Source organism: Anoplolepis gracilipes, chromosome 5, assembly GCF_047496725.1.
Source record: "Anoplolepis gracilipes chromosome 5, ASM4749672v1, whole genome shotgun sequence".
Classification (NCBI taxonomy): Eukaryota; Metazoa; Arthropoda; class Insecta; order Hymenoptera; family Formicidae; genus Anoplolepis; species Anoplolepis gracilipes.
The window spans coordinates 1,093,213-1,111,458 of NC_132974.1; the positions used below are offsets into that span (position 1 = coordinate 1,093,213).

The 18,246-nt window shown below is 39.5% G+C and overlaps 1 protein-coding gene across 1 annotated transcript in view; it reads left to right on the forward strand.

Annotated features, from left to right (window-relative positions):
• LOC140666236 (uncharacterized) overlaps positions 1-18,246 on the forward strand; it is a 91,139-nt gene that overhangs the window by 41,470 nt on the left and 31,423 nt on the right. Inside the window, exons 7-16 of the mRNA XM_072893192.1 lie at positions 3,196-3,315; positions 5,132-5,301; positions 5,549-5,745; positions 6,028-6,060; positions 6,845-6,966; positions 7,448-7,637; positions 7,712-7,906; positions 8,127-10,178; positions 10,254-10,348; positions 10,443-10,645. Coding sequence (XP_072749293.1) covers positions 3,196-3,315; positions 5,132-5,301; positions 5,549-5,745; positions 6,028-6,060; positions 6,845-6,966; positions 7,448-7,637; positions 7,712-7,906; positions 8,127-10,178; positions 10,254-10,348; positions 10,443-10,645 — 3,377 coding nt within the window. The remainder of the gene's footprint in view (positions 1-3,195; positions 3,316-5,131; positions 5,302-5,548; positions 5,746-6,027; positions 6,061-6,844; positions 6,967-7,447; positions 7,638-7,711; positions 7,907-8,126; positions 10,179-10,253; positions 10,349-10,442; positions 10,646-18,246) is intronic.

The following is an 18,246-nucleotide window of genomic DNA, read 5'->3' on the forward strand; positions in this document are numbered from 1 at the left end:
GCAAAAAACGTTCACGCATTCAAAGTGGAAGGAAATAACGATGTACTATATATGCAACTTTATATGCAACACGGAGTAATTATATAGAACACTTGTCAGTTAAATCGGTCAAATTATCAACCTCGTCATCATATATCAGTCCGAAACGCAATTTTGTTTTATACGTCTTCCCAAAATATTCTCTCATACTTTTAAATTGATATTAAAAATTAATTGATTGTAACCTGCAAAAGAAAAATACGTATCTTAATGACTATTCACTATTGAAATCACCACTGTCGAAAATCGAAACTATCGTTTTAAAACCGAGCGATTCGATATATCATCATTGATACTTTTAGATTAGCTCATTAATATTTATATCGACGATTTGTCTAATAATCGACAAATGTTCTATTTATATGCTTCGTGTTATTTGAAATGGACTAATTGCACGCTTCTGCTCAGCCACGTGTGTGGCCGGGCACGAAGGGGCGAACCGGATATATGGAGTTAGAGATAAGAGCGACGAGGGGTGATGAATAGAACGAAGACGACCTTCCGGGGATTTAACTTGCCAATAAATCCTTGCCTGTATTGCTTGCCGGTATATAAGGTGACCCGTTTGGAACTAAATACACACTTTTGGTGCTGTTTTAAGCGGTTCGCAGCTTTTATAAGGATAATCTGAAAATAGGATATTGGATTTTTATAATCATCTAATAGATACTTTTATACGCTTTAATACATTAAAATGGAAATAACATTATATAACATAATAAGATTAATTGTTTAACATGTAATAATCTCCAAGAAAAGACTGCTATAATTGTCAAAGTTTGGAATTAAATTCGCGCTGCTTTATCACGCTAATTTTCTATAAAATAATAATGATAATGATGATAAAATGTCTGAGAAGATTTCAAGCGGTTCTCAAAACCCTTTATATTGACGCAGAAAATCTTTTCAATCGGAGTTTACACCGAGAAGAGACGTCGGATACCCATTTAAAGTCAGCTGAAGCGATTCTCTAAAGTCGCAGAAGAATCAATAGAGTCTGCTTGAGAAGCAGCAGTAACGTGGTATAATTTCTTCAAGCAGCGCGAGTACATGAAGAGGGTGGGAACTACGGTTTCGGCGCTCTATTGTGTGAAATTTATTTCGTTTCTTTGAGAATCCCGCGAGAAATACGGCCTCTCCTTCGATTCCGGAAGGTCGCTCTACCATAATTGTGCACAGAGTTAAAGATGACTGAGGAAATTCAAGGAAATTCCTGGCAATTGAAATGGACAAAATAATACGTAATATCGCGATAATACTTACAATTAGTGGATGACATAAATAGGATTGTTGTGTGAAAATTTATGGAGGAAATGTCGTCTCGTCGTCAATATATTCGATTACGATAATGCGATATCGTATCGACGCGACGCCAATACCCCTAATTTAGCCGCTTAGCTGATGTCCAATAAAGTAACAAATAAAAGGAAATGGCGAGCAAAGCAAGAAATAGAAAAGAAGATACTGAAAAGGAGACAAGAGCGAGAGAGGAGGAGATGACTCTCTTCGTTTTCATTATGCCCGTCACCGCGCGTTATCGCGCAAAGTTTGTTAATATGTGGGTGGCCAGCTGTTACTGTCACGCCATTACCGGCGCCTGCAGTTGCAACATTGTATTTATTTCACCCCGTCCTGCCGGGAATACGAAACAACGGGAAGGCGTGTCGAAATTGCGAGGCCGCTTTTTTCAAACTACCGTTATGGTACTCTGGGTCTAGCTCGATGTGGCTTTTTCTTTGTACTTCGAAGAGACGACAGAGAGAGAGAGAGAGAGAGAGAGTCGGCGCGGCAGAAAACGGACGGAAGAACCGCAGGGCGAGTAGTCACGAGGGTCACCGAGGGAGGAGAGGAGGGTGAAGATACGCCGAGGTTGAGGTAGGACCGAAACGAGCGCCCCGGTAGCGGCTCTCTCAAAGGAAAGTAGTACTCTTCCGAGAAGTTTGCGGGAGATCTCCTTCAGGGCTTGACCCTTTTTTTAATTGCATCCAGAGGGGTAGGAAAACACTTCTTTATCGTATACAGCGGCAAGTTGCCCCAACGATTATTAAGATTCAACGGAACTTGCACAAGATGCATCACGAGACACACGCGACTTCGTAACGTCAGAGATGAAGTGCAAAGTAGGTGTGCCAAGATCGCAAGGAGCTATTATTTCGCAATTGAAAAAAAAACGTCTGTATACTAAAAGATAGCCATTTGCAAGTAAAATTGCAAGATTTAAATGCTACCAAAAAAAAGTGTAGAAGACGTGGATGAAATAATAAGTGCGATCCATTTTGGAATAACGCCAACGAAAGGATATTTTCATTATGACGCGTACGTATATCACACATTCCAAGTAGCCGATCGAAGTGCTGGTTAAATGGCAAGTTCTCAGTCTTAAGGATAGAATGAGAAACGCGAGGGTGACGCGGAAAATTGATGCGCTCAGTTTGCTCGCAGAGTAAACGCCATGGTCGTCTTTTTCTCTTTCTCTCTGCCCCTCTTTCCTTGCACCGGGAAATATTCTCTAATGTCGTCAGAGCGAGGTAGAATTGTTGACTGGGATGGGGTGGTCCCGTAATAAATCGGCCTGAAACTCTGGAAGCGGCGACTCGCGGCGTTGTCGTAGCTTGATAAAGTTTACAAACTCTCCTCGGAGTTTATTGGTTCAATATGTAATTATAATAGAGAAGAGCCAAAGAGAGAGAGAGAGAGATGAAATAACTGCTGAGAGTTATATTATTTATGCAGGGTAATCTAGTGTAGTTGCTCTTTCTCTGGACCACTTATCGAAATTCGTAGAATTTTCGAGCAATGTGTACATCCGAGTACGGTAAGCAGACGCTTTACGTTTTGTTTTACGTCGGTTAATGAAAAATCTACAATTATATATATATATATATATAATGCATAAGAAGTAAATAATAATATTTTGTCTAAATGTCGAATCCTTATAATCCTGCTCTTGGTCGCGAGCTCGTTAGATGTACTAGTGGAACATTATTGTAGATACGATATGTAAACAATGTATATATTCAATAATTTATTTATCTTTCTTTTCACGAGAGAATCGTTGGTATCTAAGTAAACTTAGGATGACAGATCGACTGAAGACGTCAGATTATCGAGACTCGCGATTAACTGTTTCCCCATCGATATCTATCTTTTCGAAAGACCCCGAGAACACGGAGGCGGCCGATCTGCAGAGGAAGCTGGAAATGCTGAACAACATGATGGACCAGGAGGCACGGGCCGAACAGGCACGAAGGCAGATATTATACAATATAGGCCACTGTAAGTACCGTCAAGTTACAGTTTAGATGGCTGATATTTCATTCGAATGCTCTTTGCGGCGAGAGAGAGAAACGTTCCCGATCGATTTCATCTCTTATCCGGCACATTCGCTCGCGATATACATATACATATATATATATATATATATATATATATATATATATATATGAAAAATACACACACACACACACATCATATATATATATATATATATATATATATATATCGGAAAATCTAGTTTTTTTCTTTCCTCCGAGGAAATTTGATTCGCAGCGAATCCGAGTAAATGAAACGTACGCATTTCTCACGAAAGGCAGAAATCTTTATATCGATTTGTTCTTTGCGAAAGAGTGAGCTTTATAAAATAAAAGCGTATATATTGCATTATTTGAATTTCAGTTTTATTCAAAAAGATTTGTGCCCGCGATATATCCCCTTTCGCTTCCTACTAACTCGCCGCGTCTGATCTATGATACACTCTTACTACTCGCGATACTCTCCCGCGCCGGGTATCGTTTATGGACCGTTACTATATTCGCATTTTTATTTTATTTTATTTTATTTTAACTCCGAGAAGGCGCGAAGAGAGAGATTGAATTGTCATGCTTGGATACCGCTGTAAAATTTATATCGCGAGCGTTAATTTACTGCAGCCTACGTCACCCAACGCTTTCATCTACACGTCTGACATACTTGCAGTATTTTTAGAAACCGTGGCTTTCTAGGTCGTTCGCTCGAACGCTACTTCCGAGTAAGTCATAAAACTTTTACGCCCCTGTTTTTTCATGCGAGAAATCAATTTGGTTTCGTGCTAGTCTCTATCTACGATCGGCGACTATACGCCGTTCTTATCCACGGAGAATATGTGTAGCGAGATGTGCTCTGGAGAGAAACAGGCATAAGGGACGCCATTTCATATGTGTTATCGGCCATCGACGTATATCGTCGGTAACTTACCACCCTTGTTACTCCCTTTCTAGTAAACCCCTTTCTAGCGAATCCAAGTGTAACAGCTATGAACAGAAGGCATGTAAGCAGATTAGCTCTTTCTTTTCCTCTCTCCCTCTCTCTCTCTCTCTCTCTCTCTCTTTCTTTCTTTGTACTGGATAGTTCATTGGTGTCTGGCCGATTTTTCCGTTCTATGTTTTTATCACAATACCTTTTGTACGGTAATTTGCATTTCTACCGGTCTCTCAATTTTCCGGAAAAAAAAGAAGAAACACACCACGAGTCTCCTAAAAGAAAATCCAAAGACGACGCCTACTTAAAGATCAATTTGTCGCATGGCTGTTAATTATACTCATCTTGCTTCCTGCTATATTGCACCACTTCAGTTCCCGGATTCTATCAATATCGACCAATTCTGTCTGCGGGAAGTTGCGAAACTATCACGCCCAAGTTGGAATTGGCTTCACGTTTTGTTCAGAGAACTATCAAGTTACGATGCCGATGTAAACGTGAATCTTGCGAAATGTATTATCGATTTACATTTTGCGCGCGCGCGCGCGCGCGATATATAGGCTAGGCTGTGAGAATTATTGTAAAATAATTTGCATCTCTGTCTACATTCAAGTATGATTTCCACTTCTTCTTTCAGTTATCTACGTTTTGTTATTGCTATATGTCAGCTGCAGAAAAATAAATGATACTTTGGTAACAACGTTGCCGAAGCGAAGCGACGATTTCGATATCTATAAATCTTTGATACGCAAAGTTGTCAGGGCATTATCAGACGTCGTTGAGCTTATACTAAAGGAGCTTTTTTTTCCGGATCATTTTCCACGGCACAGATTATACTTTGTAATCCATCTTTCAGCGGGATACTCGGAGGACTCGGACTACACGTCGGACTTGAATTATCCAGTAGGTGGACAGGGCGCCAACAGCTCGGCCTCACAGTTTCGTACGGCGGCCAACCAATTGGCTACACCTCAAAGGTCCCTCGAGACATCGAGAGAAAATAGTTACGAGAGAGACGATCATCAGGTATTGATCGACGATGGATTCGCAGAAAGACTTGCAGGAAAACTCGCGAATCAGATAAATATATCAATACTCCTGAAATCCTACGACATTTCCAACATATAACGATATTATTCATTTCAATTATTCCGTTTGTAAGGGTAGAAGGTCCGATTGGACTATTGTTATTTGAATAATCAACTTCTCTAATCCACTTATATTCTCTTGTCGCTAATTACGCAACAATCAATTAAGAGGATAACGTCGCCAGGTTCCAGTCACCGTCGGAGGAAGGCTGGCACCTGGTAATTACGGAAGTTACGGAGGTTCGGGCCACAGTCCGAGATACGACGAGCCATATCCAGAGGACGCTCTACCGCAGAGATACATGCAGACCCAGCAGCACCCTTCAGAGTCTTCCGAGCCACTCTTTTACAACAGTAGACCGAAGCACTACAAGGAATACAGGTATTACAGAGTCGAGTTATCGCGGTAATTCACTAGTATATATTCAATTGTAATGATTCAGTATATTTAATTATAACATATAGACTTAATAAGAGATAGTAAACTAATGTGCTATAACACAAGTTGACGGCTCCTGCAAGCGTTAATTTACACGATGCTATTTTATGCAAAAATATGTATAGCGTCTGTTGTCTGTGCGACAATTGCGCATAGTTTTTATAAGTTTATAGAAATTGATATGACGGAAGAAAAGCGTTTATTATTTTCTTTTGCCTGATTCAGACGACGGAAGCACACGTGGGATTACGACGACAGGTACGAATACGAGCGCGGCCGCGCGGTTTCGTGAGAATTTCAATGACTTTTACTTGTACAGCACACGCTCACGCTCTACGCGATTATCAACTTCATCTATCATATTTTATTCTTACCTAAGCATATCACGATTTCGTACAGCACCATCTCGCGAATTATCGCAATGCTGAGTTAGCTTGTGCGATTGCATTGCACTCAATTAACCATATGCAATTGCAAACACATCGATCGCAACAGTGATTACAACTCGAGCGAACACTGTTCGTTATAATGTAGGCCATCACGCATTGCCAAGTATATATAATGCAAAAGCATTTATAATGTATATATATAAAATATATATAAAAATATAATATAGTCCAGAGGGACTTGTTTTTCTTTTTCTCAAATAAATAAATAATATACAATGTTATAAAAAATAAGATTCACGCTTTAGAATTAATTAATAGTTGTATATGGCTTTATTTTAGTTACACCTGGCTTTACTTCTGCTATTTTTATTACTGACAATAAGTATAGAATTTTAATGAGAAGATATATATTGAATTTTGAAAGAAAATTGTGTAAAATGTCATTAAAATTAAAAATTACGAATTATCAAAGATATTAATTAGCAAGCCAAAACGATGCGTTAACCAGCTCACAGACGTTTGCATGATGCGGTTAGTAATTGCAGCTGATCATTCAAGAAGATAAAAGCCCCTTATCATGAGTCATTTCATTCAGTTAAATCCCCCATTTCTGATGTGATCAACGTTTTTTGATCGTTATCTCATGCTTTCAGCCAAGACGGCTGGTACAGCGAGGGTTACGATTATCACGGAACGAAGGTCGACGACGCGAGAATTTATAGCGATACTGAATACTACTCAAACAACACATCTACTACAAAAAGACGGGGGAAAGGTACTAAGTTCTAATTATAAATGCACTGCAGATTAAATAAAATTCTATATTTTTTTCCCCATATTCTTTATTTAATCTTTCCTCTCCCCTATTCTTATGCGTTTACAAATTTCAAACGCTATATTCATTTGTGTGTTATATGTCTAAAATTTAATATGTATTTAAATCCACATATTTTTTTATATTAATTTGTTTATATTTTAGTTTTATCGAATATTTGCTGTAAAATATCAGTAATGAAAATTTTTTTAATTAAATCTTTCCTTTCTCTCTCTCTCTCTCTCTCTCTCTCTCTCTCTCTCTCTCTCTCTCTCTCTTTTTCCCCTTTATTATTTTTATGTATTTTATGTATTGTACATTCCAGTTCCAATTTTATGTATAAATCCACATATTTTTATTTGTTTTTTATCGAATATTTGTTGTAAGATAATGTCAGAGATGAAAACCAATAAGTTTGACATTTGTGCCTGTATTTTCCAAGCAATTCCATACAGAAGACCGTCTCTGGAAAGACAAATGACTCTATATGACGATCATTCGTATTACGCCGATGGATATAGCAGCGACGGTAGAGTGGGTAAAATGAGCGCTACGTATCCGGAATGTGAGACGGATATTAGGTATAACGAATACTACGATAACATAACGGGATACGTCTATCAAGATGAAAGGTAAATCAGAGGAATGAATAAACAGAAACGATAAAATCGTTGTTGACAAAATTAAAACTTGTTTCTTTTCGTAGATACGGTCAGGACGACGAAGACAGACAATGGGACAGCGGAGGGAAACGGCACTTGGGAAGTACGTATTATGAAAATAAGCGAAACAGAAAGACGCTTCCACAAAGGCCAGCTTCGAGCATCGGTATACATCGGCCAGATTACAGACCCACTGTTACCAGACAGCGTAGCTACGAGTCTGAAGAACTTGATTATAAGTACGTTATTCCAGAGAAGAATTATATTTATTGTAAATTTTTCTCTATTTATATAAATTATTTTACTTCAAATCTCGAGTGTACAAATTTATTTTTAAAGCCATAATTACACAAAATTGTAAAGCCAAATTGATTTTACTTAAAATTACAAAAACTTTAAAAAAAAAACACAGGTACATTTATATTAAAGTGTAATTCTTGCTGAATATTTTTTGTAAAGCGGATACAATACTCGTCGCCGGAAGATCTTGCAGCCGCAGCAGCGTCCGATGTCGCGGCAGGAGGGCGGCACCGGTAAGAAACTACCTCCGACCCCGACCAAGCCGAGCAACGTGATAATCAACCGTAAGCTCGCCTCTCTGCCCGCTACGCCGAGCAGACAACTGCCAAAGACCCGAACGCCCTCCGAAGAAAGCTACTACAAGTCTGACTACAACGAGGACTATAATTATGCTTACCGTAGTCAGGATAATCTTCCGCAGGACACGTATGCGGAGAACATTTACAGTCAGCAGCAGAGCCAGGACCAGATGGACCAGGTGCACGCTGCTAACAAGCCTCATTATCCCGAGATAAATCAGGATAATCAGTACGGATACGTGACGCAGGTCGACGGCCAGTACGACCAATCGTATCCGGAACAGCAGACACAGAACAGCTACGGGCAAACTACATACGCGCAGCAAAATTCGTACAAGGATGAGTATCAGCAACCTTACGCGCAGCAGAATGCTGAAACGTATCAAGAATCCTATCTAGACACGACATATCCGATCGCCAGCCAGGCAAATGATCACCAGTACACGAATCAGACGAAGAATCAATACGATAAGCCTGACGGTATGATAATCGAGGACAATTATCACGAGATGGGTTTTAATCAGAACAACATTCAATATCATCAACAGGATTTTAAACAGGAGGACGTTTATCAAGAGCAATACGACGATTATAATGCTAGCACCGTGCCGTCGAGCGTTTATGATCAGAATAACGTCACGAATACATATAATCAGTATCAGCCAGAGCAGTACGATTCCCAGTACAATATCAATACGTCGACCGATTATCAAAAGACGTACCAAGAGACGTACAATCAAGTGCCTGTTACATCGCAGGATAACTATCAGGAATCTTATACAAAGCAACCGCAGGAAGATTTTGTAAATTATCAAACGCCATACAGTAAACAGGAAAATGTGCCTACGACGTACAAGAACAATTATCAGGAACCTTATCAGGAAAAATACGATCAAGAGTTGTACGACGAGTATCAAGACTCTTATCAAGGATCCTTCGAGGAGCAGCGTTACAAAGAGAGCCCGGCAACAGCGACGGACAGAAGACAGAGCGAAGTGCCCGAGCTTTCCGTGACTACGCCTCGTGGACAGACAAGAACAAATGGTTATCCGTCGAGTGAATCAGAATACATTTATCAAGAGAACGAGGACGCGTCATTGAGCACCTCGAGAAGGAAGAAGCTCGGCAATAAGCGCGAAGCCAGCCCGCTTCTTCAGCAAAACACGGATTCGCTCGAGTCCAGAGACGACGAGCTGAAGGATTCGTTCGAGACTGCTGTGAGTTCCGTCAGCAGCAATCAATTGAAGAAGGGATACAACGAGTACTCGACGGCCGGTGATTCAAGCCCCGCAGCCGTCACTTTGGTGGAATCCTCGCTGAATATTGCTCAATCTCAGACGACGACAATGGTCAATCACGTGACTGGCAATCACGTAACCACCACTGCGATGGTCCATACCACCACGAATATCGTGGTGAACGGCAAACGACCGTTAGCCAGGACGGATTCCTATCAGGAGGACATTATAGAAGACGAGGAATATCCAGAGATTATTCCCAAAGAGCCACAGAGAAAGGACTCTCAGCTGTCGCATCAGAGTCAGCTAAGTCAACACTCTCAGTCAGCGACGCAGAAGCCGAAGCTCACTAGAGGAGACTCTTATGCCTCGGATAATTTCCCCGAGGATTCTTACAACCATAGAGACTCGTATTCACAGCTGACCAGGAAAGACTCTTTCTCGTCGACCACTGAAGGATTCAAGCCGCCTCTCACCAGGACCGATTCATATCAACAGAGAGAATTACGAGGAAGCAATTACGGACAGAACTTTAATGCATTGCAGCCCATTTCCAGAGCGGAAAGCTATCAACGCGGTCACTTTAAGGATCAGGAATCGATAGATCAGAGCGATATCGTTCTCAGCAACGCGATAAACGGAGACTATCAGATGCGGGACGAGACTCTTGAGAGGTATAAAATTAAAGTAATTAATGCCTTCGATATTTTAATTTGTACGTATACAATAAATTTATATTATTGCCGAAGGTACGAACGGGGTGAAGAAGCCTTGCTTCGTAACTCTCGAGAGGACTCACTGGAACAATATAAAGGGGCCCCGTCGCATATTGAAAGTCCGCGCGGTAAGAAAATATCTTATTAATTATTATTAAAGAAATAAAAAAATTATATTGCTTTACAATTTATTAATCCATCAATGGGCCGACTCGATTTCAGGGAGCATAACTAAGCAGGCGTCACTAGACGAAAGCGTTCAGATGGACACTCCGCCGAGGAGTCCGCCGGAGCCGCCAGCCGATGAGGAGCTACTAGAGATGGTCGGAGTCGCACCCGTACCCACGCAGCTGAAAGAACGTCCGGAAATGACGGCGAGACAACGCTGGCATTGGGCGTACAATCAGATCATCATGCAACTAAACGTACGTAAGGTTTACGCTCTTTAAAAAAAAATGAATTCAAATTTGATTGGGGTGAAGCGACGATTATAATGGCGATTTTAAAAATCGAATCAACAACAAATTTACTTTCGATCTTTTACCTTCGCCAAGATACTATTAAATGATAACGAGGATTAATTAAAAATCAATTACACGAGATTCGAACGACGGTCAATGACTGTAACGACGACCTTTGAAAATATGTAGCGATGCCGGTGGCCCGCATAGGCCTCGACGAAAGTTACAACAGCCTTGTCAATCGTTACCTTCAGTGTCGATTTATCGCGCGTACAGACGAAGCATACTACGGGTTTTTTTTTTTGCTCATTTTTTGTGTTAATTGTAAAGGCCGAAAGGTCGCGATAGTGCGTTGATCCCTTATCGACGAAGTACAATGAGGCGACGTTTAAATTAGGTAAAATAGAAACTCGTCGATTCTATCTCTGTACGGACATATTTTATTTGCATAAACTAGTTTGTGCTCATATCTTGCACTCGGCAATGTGTCATGATGATTGATAGAACGCTAACGACGTTATCATTAATGCAGGCCGGGAGGTTTTGCTTTTTATTGATTGACAGAAAAAGTTTTGCTTTTCCGGCCGCCAGACGAGGAACAAGACTCGATTCGGTATACACGTGCATCAGCATATGTATATAACAGCTGCGAAACAACTGTGCAAATATTTTTTTGTAAATGTCAGACAGATAAGGAAGCGTGACGTTACTTTCAAGAAGGATGCGACGAAACTGTAAAATGATCGGGCATTCGCGTGACATATCGATAGCATCGTTTCAGCGAAACGCTCGTTTTATCTCGAGTTTACTCGAGAATACAATGATAAGTATAAGAGTCACGATATAAGCGCATTACGGCTATTTTTTTCTACTTTTTTTTTTCTACCCGCGAGCTACGTTTCCTCTCGCTTAACTCTCTTCATAACTCGCGATAAAGACATATTTTTCCTCGAGTTTCGTGTGCGCCGACATTTCGTATCGTGCTAATCGATGATCGTTAAACATTATTACCGTCGTACACCGTTATTGATTTAGGTGCGAAGCGAATGAAACTTGACGACATAAAGTATCTCGAATTATCGACGCTCATTATCGTGTCTAGGTATATCGCTGCACTTGAAAAGTTTAGCTCTCGTCGTCGTATTACCGCCGGCTACCAGATTATCGTCCTGCCTTACACGAAACTTCCATTAACGCAGTCTTGTCGGGCCAAGAGCGAGAGGACCGGAGTACGCACCTGGTGCACTCCTGGGAAAGAGAGAGCCGCAAGAGTCGGCAGTCGATATATGGTGGAGAAACTTTGGCCCGCGGTGGTGGAAAATGTAAATTCCCGCGAAACAGACAGTTGGCGAAGCGATTGTTTGTTTTCCTCTTGCACGGAAGGTCGCTTCCTCTGGCGCCGTAATTGTTACAATCAACAATGGCTCGAATGACTGTCGATTTTTAAAAAGGCTTACGCCCCCGCATGATATTGTGTAAAAAATGCGACTCTTTTGAAAAAAAAAAAAAAAAAAAAAAAAAAAAGAAAAGAGAATAAAAAGAATCGGCGGCACAAGAGAAACATGCATCCTGTTTTTAAACAATCATTTTGCAAGTGAATGCGAATTTTTCAAGCTCAAAGAAATAATGGCCGAATTTAGTTGCTATTCTTGCAGAGATCAATTATCGCCTTTGCGTGTCCTCGCACATTTATTTTTCTATTCGCTCTCTCGTTATTTTCTTTCTTGCCCCCCCCCCCTCCCTCCCCCCCGAAAGAACTATCCTCGGCGGAATAATTGTCCTCCGGGAAACGATTAGGATCGATTTGCCCGAGTATTAAGCCGAGGGCCGAGGAGTCCTGGGCGTGCAATTTTCACGATATGTCGCGAGAATATCATGCGTCTCTAAAGTCTACTCGAAAAACATTGTCGCCGCGATAAAAAGCTGGCGTAAAGTTTGCAATATAATTTCCGGATGTGGCTCGAGTTTTTCTCTCCTCTTTTCCTTCTCGAAAAGACAAATGATCCGGTCGCATTAGAACGATGATATTTCGACGACAAAGAAATTTTTCTATTGCTTGGAAGAACCGCGGTCTCTTGCAAAAGCGATTTACAAGAGCTCAAGCGTCGGTTTGCCGCACGTACTTTTTCTCCCTTCTTGTTCTTGCTGATAAAATGGCTTTTACGTGTAGACACGTTCTTATACTTGATCGCGGACGGCCGACTAGTCCGGGTACCATCGCGCCGGATTTCTCCGTCGCATCTCGCGCTGCCGCGTTTTTTTATTATTCACATAAAAATGTACGTTTCTATGCTCCGGCCACGCTCACTTTGCATTTTATATATTCGGATTCCTCTGCGTCCCGTACATTTTACATTCCATCGTCGAACGCGCCTTGATAAACGTGGCCCTTATCTTGCCATTGTTCCGTTCCTCACGCACAATTTCTCGCGTTCAAGATAAGTAAATTATTATATTGCACATATATCCGCATTTTTCATGATTTCTTAATTTATGTAAATATTTATGATTATTATATTTATTTTTCTCTTCTGGCCCTTTACATACATTATTTATTTTTATTGGAGCCTTTCTTTACATTGAAACTTTGTTTGTAATTTTCATACGTGAAATTTGTAAACATATATACGTATACTGAGTGTTAAAAAATTAGACCGACAAACTTTGAAGGGAAATATATGACGTTAAAACAAACATTTTTTATTAATATTATTTTGCTCTATGTTTTAATAGGTACTACATGATGAAATAGAAAATTTGTGACTTTAACAAATTAACAAAAAATAAATGATGTAAGTAGAAAAATTCAAATCAAGATTAAGATAATAACTTAATTTTTCTCACAATCAGTCACAATCTCCTATTTTAAAATGTCATATTAAAACAAAACGTCGTAAAGCAAAATAATATTTAATATTAATAAAAAGTGTTTGTTTTAACATCCTCTATTTTCCTTCAAAGTTTATCGGTCTAATTTATTAACATCCAGTTATTTTAATTTTCCATCATTATAATTTTCCAGTTATAATCATTGGTCATAATCATATTTAATATATTTATAATATTAATAAATTTATGTAATTCATATATTTTAATGAATTATGTTGCGAATATATATATATATATATATATATATATATATATATATATATATATATATCAAGAAATATATTATTGGCAGCATCAAACTTTCATACGTGTAATCAAATTAATTACCGGCGCTTTGAACAAATTGAAGGTGATACTCTTGGAGCTTGTTCATATACACGTGTATACGCATACGCGCGTTAGGACCTCGTAAAACGTAATCTATGTAGGTCAAGCTGGTGGCCCGTGTCATAATCAGAAACCCGTATGATTGCCTCGTCCGACGACGAAGAATCGCTATCACCTTCGCGACAAGGTCTCGCCTCCCGCCATTTGCTTATCGCGCTCGCTGGCGCTTGTCAACGCGAGCTGAGCGTTTTCCTTTCGATAGTATTGTAGTAGTCAACAATTGCCGTACGAGTACGAGTCGGTGTCGGTATCTCGTACAAAAGATGCCCGTAACCGAAGGGAACGCGACTTATTCAAGCTTTTTCAAGTTCCCTTGAAGTTACGGCTCTCTTCGGACTCGAAGTTAAGCACACCCTTGACTACAACGAATCGGCGAACAAAAGAGGCGGGGCGATTGTATCGATCGTTATTAGGCTTTTATTAGACGGAAGTGTCGTCGGGTGCCTCGCAAAGGGTACATCTGCACGGGGGGTCGTGTTAACTTAAGTGAAAATACCACCTAGCGATCCGACCGAGGGAAACTGACCACCTCCTTCTTCTCGATTCTCGCGCTCGGATCTTTTTAGCGAGTGTGATCGTGGAACTGGCCGAAAGAGGATCTTTCTTCGCGCGCGCGAAGCTATAAATTCGCGTCAAAATAAATAAATAAAATAAAATAAAAAATCGCGTTACGCTTTTCAATTTTAAAAATACCGCAAAGGCATGAGAGATTTATATGTAAAATATAAAGAACTTGTCGGAGGAAATTATTTCCAAGAGGATAAAAAAAAGAGGAGAATGTCAGATATCTGTCAACTGTACATGTGCAATGAAGACAAATACAACGAGCTGTAAGAAAATAATGCGACGTCATGTATAAAAAATTTTTTGTAAAAATTAAAATACAAAGACACAATATATAACCGATAATAACAGAAACGGAAATCCTTAAATATCGGGCCGGATATGAAATTATCGCGAAGATAACGATATCCTCCAACGTAACCGCAACATTTGTTTCAATATTTTATTCGTGTCTGTATAACGAAATACTGTGTTCAAATCGTCGCGAACGACGAGAATATCAAGTGACTCTTGTGTTACTCGGGAAAATGATAACGTTTCGACGAATTGAGTTCTCCATTTCCGCTGAAACAAAAGAGCTATTTTATTGAGTCTCTCTCTGCTTCTATCAGTCTTTTAAGAGGGACGAGAAAAAAAAAAAAAAAAAAAAAAAAAAAGGTACACAATGGAGACTCGAGAAAAGTCGACGGAATGGGCTTTATTATTCCCTCTGAAGGCGGGTCTGTTCGCTATGAAGTCATCCTTATCCTCGAAGAGCGTGAATCGTGGCGAGAAAGAGAGGTTTTTGAAGAAAAATTTTCAAGCGCGCGCAAAAATACGTCGGGGATCATCCTTATCGGATCTGGATAAGCTTCAAAGTAAGACGATCTTGCCGGACGTCGTAAAGTCGACGGAAAAATGCTCGGAATCGCTGCCGCATTCGCCCGCCATGTCTCGGACGAATCTTCAGCTGGGCAGCAGCAGCATGAGGGGCAGCATAGGTGATCTGATGAACATGAAGAAATATGGTGGGTCCAATTGGAGCGTACGAAGCGAGACTCTGATCGCGAAAGCTGTGCCGTTGAGTACAGTAACGGCGAGGCAGAACTCGCAGCAAATGGAAAAGAGCGTGGAGGACGATCTCGAGGACGAGCTACAGGACGAATTTCCGATCTCAGGGAAGCCCTTGACCTGTGCTCAAAGAACTCAGAGACTTAGCAGACTAATCAGAAAGAAACAAAAACGAATGATGGTTCTCAATCCTAGTACTCTGCAGAGAAACGTGGTGAGTCATTGCCAGTCAAACGACGAAAATTGGACCATTTTCGATAACGTCAATCGTGTATTTTTATTGAAAAAAAAAAAAAAAAAAAAAAAAAATGTCAATGCCTTTGTGCAACAGAATTTGCTTCTAATTTAATCGAGATTGTGAGATTGTTTAAATCAACGGGAGTTTGACAAGTAGATTTTTTTCTAAGCACAATGATCGTCAATCAACATGGAATAAAAAAAGAGAAAAAATTTTCCCGTTTATAATAGAGCTACTTTACCACGACGGCAGCGGTGCGGAAAAATGTATTACCAGGTTACAATGGTAGAGACACGAGGCACCGCGAGATTAAGTCACGTGTTCACATTTGTCACTCGCTACTTGCGCTAGGCACATGTTGTATTTCTTGACGGATTACAAGCGAGACCGCGAAAGCAACAAAAGAGCGAAAATGATTTCCTCTATTATTCTTGAATTGTTATTTTTAAACGCTTCGTGTTTTCGTGGTAGGAGACGCGTACACGATTTCTCGATTTTTATCGACATTTTTATTGACAATAACGGTGGCTGCTCGCGCGGCTGTTTTTCCCTTGCGACTGGGCCGACAAAAAAGTAGCTTCATCGATTTCAGGCGAGGAAGAGAGGAGGCGGAACACTTGGTCGTTGCTTCAACTTCGGTTGAATTCGAAACAGCTTCTACCGGCAGAGCGGCAGACACACTTACGGGACTTGAAATATTCATGATGCATTCGCCGCCTGTGCAGGACTTATCGTCAAGTGCTTTGTATTCGTCCTCGATCGGGGTATTTGCCTTCGACGCTTGTCATTTGAAATTCGGTAACGAGAGAGCAACTAAGAGCGAGTATCTACTGTGGCGCGACAGTTTTCATGTACTTTCTTGCATCGTCGAAATCTCCAGCTGTAAATTCGCTCGCCGTATCGAAGTTTTGTAAATGTTTGCAAGAGATACGAGCTTCGGCCTGCAACTTCCACCTGCAACATAATAACGCCTCTGTATTTTAAACTAATGCGTTTTACGCGCGAGGGATCCTCCGTTAATGCGTTATTGGAACCGCTCCTGTTGCGTCCGTCATGCAATTTCTCTCGAGTAAAGTTTCCATCGTTTTAACTTTGCCGTAGAGAGAGTCATCGTCGTTAGTTCGACGAGTAACAAGCCTAGGAAATATGTTCAAATATATTCCGTGCAAATATCACATAACGAAGCGACGTAACAAAAAAAGATTTTTATGATGATATAAAAACTCTTTATAAAATATATATTAATACAAAATATGCAATTATACAAGCCAAACGTTCCAACTAGATTTTGTACTTTGATAAAAAATTTAATTCTGAATTAAAAATTTTCTGTGAAATAGAAATCCAAAAATGCCCCCTTAAAAAGCACTTTTGAAATATCAGGTTTTTTTTATAAATTCTTGTAAATATCTGGAAAAGTATGTGTTTATTAACAAAAAGTATCGAAACAAAAGTTGCATTAAATTATTTTTCAAATTAAATTAAAATATTTTCATTACGTTCCATAAGTTTTAAGATAACCAGTTTCATATGTATAAAAAAATGTGTTTCCTCGACTGTTGATGGTAGAGTTTTTGAAAAATATTCTTCATATCTTTTTATGCTCTCATTAGTTTAGCTAATTTTTAATGTTTGTCTTACCTATTAGTTATTCCACTAAAAAATTTTGAATTTAATTTTACTTTTCCGTATTTAAATTTTACCATAGGAGGATGAAAAAGAAGAAAGGAAAAACGAAAGGTAAAAAAAAAAAAAATGGAAAACTTAATAAACTTGAAAAAAAATTACATGCAATAAAAATAAAAAATAAAAATCTTTTTATTTTATTTGATTTTATAAAAAGAAAATCATTCTTTAGAGGTTTACTTTTTAAGGAAACATTTCTGGATTGATGTTTATAAAACTTTTTGTTCTGAATTAAATTTCTTAGCAGATCACAAAATCTGACTGGAACGTTCGGCGTCATCCTGTATAGGTAAACAATTTATATGCTCCAGAAGCTCTTTGTCGGATCAGTTTGACAATATCGATACGTATCAAATAGTCGATTGATCGTGGATTATCCGATCTTACGCTTTCAGCTTACGCGTCTCTAACAGATGTATGAGTAATCCTCAAGATGCTCGTTAACGCTGTCATAAATTTACATTATTATTAATTGGTAGCAATAACAGAGGAATTATTTGCGCCGCAGCTAAAACGTAAGCTGGGGCTTATCTTTTTATTTTCTGTAATCTATCATAAGGAGTAGTACGTGTACATTTTAAATTCTTTTTAAAAAAATTATACCGCGCTTTTTCTTGTTTAATGTTGCAGTCATGTCTGCTCGATAGTAGATTAATAAATGCAATTATATTCTAGAAAAGATCGAAAAGAATCTATTATATGACTTTGCTATCTGCTCCTCGGATAATCGCAAAAGGTGGACGGTTTCTCC